A 6,547-nucleotide genomic window follows, 5' to 3' on the forward strand; every position below is an offset into this window, starting at 1 on the left:
TTATTTATTAGTATATTAATAACAACAAACTGACAATTATACATTCTTTTATAACCATTTAATCTGTCAAGCTGCTTTGAGGAAATCGCCATTGTTAAATATTTGGTATATACATTTCTTTTTTATCTTCAACATCTTATTAGTGTAAACTCCAGTGCAGAAACCGTACTTTACACATGACTGGTGGGGGATTACACTTACACTCTTTGTAGCATCACTTACGTGCCAATTTACACGTGCACGTCGCTCAATACTAATCATGTTGCAGACACCACCATCACCCAGAAAATCACTTCAGTAGGGTTTTTATTGTTTGCACCATTTGTGTTGTTTATTTGTTCATGGTATTGTCCACACACACACACACACACACACACACACACACACACACACACACACACACACACACACACACACACACACACACACACACAGTGTAAGAGGCATGATGGTTATTAAGGAAGTGGACATTTTGCCACAAATTCCCTGAGTTTAAGACAAATAAATGTGTACTGTATAATGTAGAAGTGTGTGTGTGTGTGTGTGTGCGTGTATGTGTGTGTGTGTGTGTGTGTGTGTGTGTGTGTGTGTGCGTGTGTGTGTGTTGTGGCACAGCAATAATGATCTCTTATTAACTCCATCACAGGCATTATAAATACTTATATAGTGACAACAATAAAAAAAGAGAAATGTTTCCTGCATTCTTTAACTTTTATAATAAAACAGACAAAAATTCAGAAATAAAAAAGTTTCTAATTAATGTGGACCAACAAACTTCCATAAAAAAACTTTTTTTTTTTTTTTTATCCATCAGGATGAGTCTCTCGTCACATCAGTCTATTCCCCTTCTGATTGGTCCCCGTGAGTCACAAGCTCTGCCTCCTGTTGGTTCACGGTGCTGTTCCTGGGTGTCCCGCCCCCTCCCCCTCCCCCTCCCCCTGACAGATCCTGTAATTCCAGCAGACGTGTGTCTGAGAGTGGAGTCACCACCCTGCGCTCCTCCTCATCTGCTCTCCTGATTGGCTGCACCGTGTCCACCAGGCAGTGCTCCAGGTTCAGCATATCCAAAACACTTGCATTCGGTTCCGCTCGGTTCCTCGTGTCATTAAAATCGTCTGGACTGTCAACATCCAGGTGTGACACCTGATATAGAGTTAACCTTAAATCGTTAACCTTAGAGTCAGCAGTGGAAGCACTTACATCTGTTACACCTTCCTTCTTTTCACCACTGTTCCTTTTAACATCTGGAACAATTCGTTTATAATCAGCAGCTCGATTGCTAACATCTCCAACGTGGTCTTGATGATCAGGATACTTCTCACCACCGGTTCTGTATTTAAAATCAGAGCTCTGTCTGCTAACACCTGCAACGCTGTCTCCATGTTCAGTCGTAGGCTCGGTGAACGCCGTCGCTCGGTTCTGATCTTTAGAGTCGTCGTCTCCAGAGTGTGTAAAGCAGTCTTTATCTTCAGCAGCACGATCGCTGAACTCAGCAACACGTTCCTGATAATCGATGGTGTGATCGCTGTAGTCTGTAATGCGCTCGTTGTCGTAATTGTTGTGATCTCGAAGGTCGATGTCGTTGGTTATCTCGTCTTTGTCGTCTATAAACGTGTTCTGATAGTCAGCAGTGTGACAGTCGTCCTCCGTGTGATGTGTGTGAGTGGCGTGTTCGCCGCTGCTGCTGTCGCTGTCGATAGTGATGACGGTGGGTGAGTTCTGCACTCTCTCTTTTCTCCGACTCCTCTTTTTGTGCCTCCTGCTCCGTGTGTGTGTGTTAGTGGCCCGCCGCTCGAAGATAATCTCCACACTCGGACTTCGCTCCCTCTCCCGTTCCTTCTCCCGTTCCCTCTCCTGCGATTTCCTGCTGCTCCGCCGCCGAGCCGTTCTCTCCAAATGCCGCGTTTTGTATTTGCGTTTACCGGCAGGTTTTTCCCGTCGTGACTCCACATCGCTGCTGCTGCTGCTGCTGTGAAGCCAGAGCTCGCGGTCACCGTGACGATGCCGTGACTCCCGATGAGGAGATCTACTCCTCTCGGATTCTCTCTCTCTCCTCCTCTTCCTCCTCTTCCTTTTGCGCTCGCCGTCACGGCCTGGCGAATCCCACGGTGAGAAGGATTTGGATGATTTGTCACGTGCAGCAGTGGAACGAGTAGGGACGAGTTCCTCTAAAGAAGAGCCATCTCGTTCTGCAAAAAGGTTGGGACTCCGCCCTAATAAGTGGAGAACCTGCCTCCTTGGTCTTATATGGGATCTGCCAATTGTTACAGAAAGTCCACTATGGGGAGAACTCTCACTGCTCTGAGAACGTGACCCTGGCAGCGACGGAGATGTTTTCGGGGGATGTTCCTGCCTCTTGTGATGAGAGGTCTTCCCAGTATCTTTCTCTCGTGACTGCTCCAGGTTTTCTCCTCTCTCTGTATGTGAGGTGGAGGGGTAGGACTTTGGAGAAACCGGAACCTGCTCGTGAGTTGGCACCGACAACTCCACCTTCATTACCGTTTCCATGGCAGCCGCCTCGTCCCCCCCCACCTCCTCCTCAGTGGAGTCAGAAGAGAGCTGCACGAGTTCTGGAGTCCGTTCCGCCATCGGCTTCACGTAACCCACAATCATACACTCTTCCTCTTCATCCTGCTCTTTATTATTGCTATCACGCTGTTCTGTAGCAGCACTGGTTCCTCCTGATTGAGTCCCATCAGGCTCCACTTCCTCTGTTTGTGAATGGCTGAGGGTGGAGTAGGAGGGGCCGGGAGTCTCGTCGTCCCAGGCAGACTGGCTCAGGGAGATTTCGCTGCTCGTTGCCATGGGAACCGGAGGGACCCGGTCCTGGGTAACGTCCTCAGTAACGTCTGCTTCCCCGCTGTCATCATTGTCCTGTAAAAAAAAGACGTGACAAAAGTGCGTAAAATATCCATCCACACATCCAACCCTCCACCTTTATTTTATCTATCCACACACTTCAAGTGTGTGTGTGTGTGTGTGTGTGTGTGTGTGTGTGTGTGTGTGTGTGTGTGTGTGTGAGAGAGAGAAAGAGAGACCTCAGAGATATTGATTATAGAGGACTGAGAGCCGCTGTCCTCCTCATAGCTCGGGGCTGGGGGACACTGCATGGCCTCGATGGAGCGGGCAAAGCTCACCAGCTCGTGTAGGATATGGTCAGTACGTGCTAGCAGAAAGGGGCGGAGCTCACTGGGATTGGTTCCCATGACTCGCTCTCGGCGTAGCCACGGCAACAACTGCCGCAGACAGGCCGGGTCTCGCTGCATCAGTGTCGCATCCAGTGCCACGCCATCCATCGAGGAAGCAGAAGGGGCGGGGTCTTGTGCTCTCTGACTCCGCCTCTGCCTGGTCCTCGTTGCTCTGGAACGCCGAGTTCGTGTCGCGGTGCTCTCGGCGTCGTTTTGTCCAGCAGGTGCCGCCGCTATGGCTGCTGCGGCCATCGTAACAGTCGCAGACGTGGTCGCGTTCTGAGCGTTGTCCTCCAGCACCACAAACTCTTTGAAGTCGTTCTCGGCCCTCACCGAATGGAAGATGGAGCGGAAAGGCTGCTTGCACAGCGGGCACTCCGCTTTGTTCTTGGCCCACTCACGGATGCAGCGGAAGCAGAACCGGTGCAGGCAGCGCTCCACAGACGCCACGTTCACAAAGCGGTCCAGGCAGATAGGACACTTGGAGTCCGGGGATGTTTCGGGGCAGAGCGGCTGCTGCTGCTGAGACGACTTCGCCAAGCCTTTCTCCTTCTTCCTCACACGCAGCTTCATCTTTGTAGGTGCCATCATCTGTAACGTCACAAAGACACACACCGGGTCAGAATGAGACATCAGACTACACCGTCTTAAAATACAGCCTGCAAAAAGATGAACTGAAATGATAGAATAATCACATGACCACCTCAAACAGGAAGTGACATCCAGCTGGATCATGTAAACGTTCATCAAAAGTCATGAATGTTTTTGTGCAAAGATTTTTGATATTACTGTTATGCTGTCATGACAGTTATTATATTGAGGAGTCACAGTTTCTCCTACACACGAGTGAGGATGATCAAATACAGACTTTATTACACTAACATGAGGCTGACTCACTGAACACTTTCACTGTGAAACATCTTCATACCCCAGCCCTAGCCCTAACCCTGACCCTGACCCGTTTCTCCTCACTGTACACTGATCTGGAGCTCACTGGGTCACAGGCCTGCAGAGCTCTGGAGGATCCTGACCACAGAAACACCGCTGCTGCAGACAAGTTCTCTAACAAGCTCTACATCACAACCATCCCGAACACGGATCTCGACTTCAAACCGACTGAAGCGCGAACCAGTGAGATGTTTTTCAGGGAATCTAAACCGAAACACGGAGAGAAATGTTCAGGCAAATTGTCAGATTAGCCTGTTAGCTTTCCTACCTCAGACCTCCTGCGCGAGCTCCTGCTACTGTACCGCTCTTAATATCGCGCTGTTCCACACATCCATCAAGTTCGCGATATTTCACTCATCCCACCATCACCAGATCATTTCCATAACTTTAATAATGTCATCGTTTCTCTTGGTGTGCAGCTCTGCTACAGAGGAGAAACCACCGAGGAACCTGCACAAGAAAGCCGGATATCGGAAAAGAGCGACACGCGCATGCGCACCCCAGCGGCCAGGAGGTACAAATAAATACAGACATAAACAGCAACACAAATACAGTATTAACATTAAACATAAAAAACATATGCGTATCTCACCATGAATTTATTAATTTTTTTATCCGTTATAAGTAGAATGATATTTAACCAAATTCGAATAAATATTTATTGCATCTCGAATAGTTTTTGAGAAGTTAAGGGTGATTTCTTTAGATTTTATTTTAAGTTTAACTGCATCACACGTTTAATTTAAGAACTTTATAACTGATTAATTTTCTTTTCTTTTCAAGATTGTTTCGAGGATCCCATGTTTTACATGTTTACATTATAACCGCGCGTCCACACGGGGGCGCAAAACTTCCGCCGGGTTTTCGCCCTACTTCCGCAGTCTGTTGTCATGGTGACGCGGATAGCTCCGTTGTAGCTGTGGATATTCTGTACAGATTCTGTTTATGTTCATAGTTAAGTTATGAAAGTGGTGTGTGTGTGTGTGTTTAGAGACATGGTGATGAGTGTGAGTCAGCGTTCTGTGGACAGAATTCTGGCAGCTGTGAGTATCAGTAGTAGCCGCTAGGATAACTGTGCTAGCTTAGCTAACTGTAGTTACTAGCCAGAGACTCTAGTCCTGATACCCACGTGATTCATAATAATAATAATCATAATCATAATCATAATAATAATAATAATAATGATAAGCGCAAGTTTTCAATTTGATCCGTTTCTCTAATTAGCTTTCAAACTCTATCTATCTATCTATCTATCTATCTATCTATCTATCTATCTATCTATCTATCTATCTATCTATCTATCTATCTATCTATCTATCTATCTATCTATTTGTTTGTCTCTGTCCATGTGTTCATCTTTATATTCTTTAGTTGTCTACATCAATCTTTATTCTTTTCTCTCAGTACCCATGTCAGTGTAGACAGATTCACTGCACTTCGTGAAAGTGTGTGTGTGTGTGTGTGTGTGTGTGTGTGTGCATGAGAAGTGTAACACTATGCATCTCTCTCCCTGTGTGTGTGTGTGTGTGTGTGTGTGTGTGTGTGTGTGTGTGTGTGTGTGTGTGTGTGTTAGATTGTGTTGCTGGTGGTGTTGGTGTCCTGGGGTTTTGTGATCTACGCTGCTCGTGTAGCTGCTCAGTGGGAGCTGGAGAAGAGAACCAGCACACAGCGATGAAGGAGGAAACACACACACACACTGAGACACGGCATGGAGAAAGAAAAACTACCACCGAAGTCTGTTACATACTGTGTAAATGTGTGTCTGGAACTCATGTTCTGACCACAGAATTATGAGACTCCAATTTTTACAAGGCCTCCTTCACATGGACACACCCTCCTTCACATGGACACACCCTCCTTCACATGGACACACCCTTCTTCACATGGACACACCCTCCTTCACACGGACACACCCTCCTTCACACAGACACACCCTCCTTTACATGGACACACCCTCTCTCACATGAACACACTCTCTCACACGGACACACCCTCTCTCACACGGACACACCCTCCTTCACATGGACACACCCTCCTTCACATGGACACACCCTCCTTACACCCTTGTAAACAGAACATTGTACTGGTTTGTAAATTGTGGTAAGAGAAATAAAATGTGTATGTGCAGTCAGACGTGTTTATGACTGAGTTTATCAAACATCCTGATATTAAAGTTGTTTGTGTGTTTGTATATGTATTAGATTGTGGTGTGTGTATGTGTGTGTGTGTGTGTGTGTGTGTGTGTGAGAGATCCAGGGTTTCGAATGTAATCTTGATGTTGTTGAGGTATCTGTAGCACTTGTCCCTTCAGCTCTGGAGAGAAGCGTGATCTTCTACTGCTTGATTGTGAGGAGCACAAACCCAGGAGAGTGTTTTTGTCATCAGTCTGCATTCAGGTTCATGTTTTTCTG

At 46.8% G+C, this 6,547-nt stretch overlaps 1 protein-coding gene and 1 long non-coding RNA gene across 2 annotated transcripts in view; one reads left to right on the forward strand and one right to left on the reverse strand.

Moving 5' to 3' along the window:
- Positions 1-372: 372 nt before the first annotated feature.
- On the reverse strand, positions 373-4,545 carry toporsb (topoisomerase I binding, arginine/serine-rich b). The gene is made up of 3 exons (XM_083521560.1): positions 4,405-4,545; positions 3,039-3,779; positions 373-2,874 (listed from the first exon to the last, which is right to left on the reverse strand). The coding sequence occupies exons 2-3, from the start codon at positions 3,777-3,779 to the stop codon at positions 838-840; spliced, it is 2,778 nt and encodes a 925-aa protein (XP_083377686.1). The 5' UTR covers positions 4,405-4,545; the 3' UTR covers positions 373-837.
- Positions 4,546-4,991: 446 nt separating this feature from the next.
- LOC310715245 overlaps positions 4,992-6,547 on the forward strand; it is a 3,541-nt gene continuing 1,985 nt past the window's right edge. Inside the window, exons 1-2 of the long non-coding RNA XR_014530272.1 lie at positions 4,992-5,179; positions 5,710-6,532. This is a non-coding gene — a long non-coding RNA (uncharacterized lncRNA). The remainder of the gene's footprint in view (positions 5,180-5,709; positions 6,533-6,547) is intronic.

This window comes from Silurus aristotelis (assembly GCF_946808225.1).
Source record: "Silurus aristotelis genome assembly, chromosome: 19".
Lineage (NCBI taxonomy): Eukaryota > Metazoa > Chordata > Actinopteri > Siluriformes > Siluridae > Silurus > Silurus aristotelis.

Bases quoted from the DNA above. Each gene is read 5' to 3' on its own strand.
- toporsb (XM_083521560.1), bottom strand. From the start codon at position 3,779: ATGATGGCACCTACAAAGATGAAGCTGCGTGTGAGGAAGAAGGAGAAA. The intron at 2,875-3,038 runs GTCTCTCTTTCT...TTTTTTTTACAG, and splicing joins CTATAATCAATATCTCTGAG to GACAATGATGACAGCGGGGA.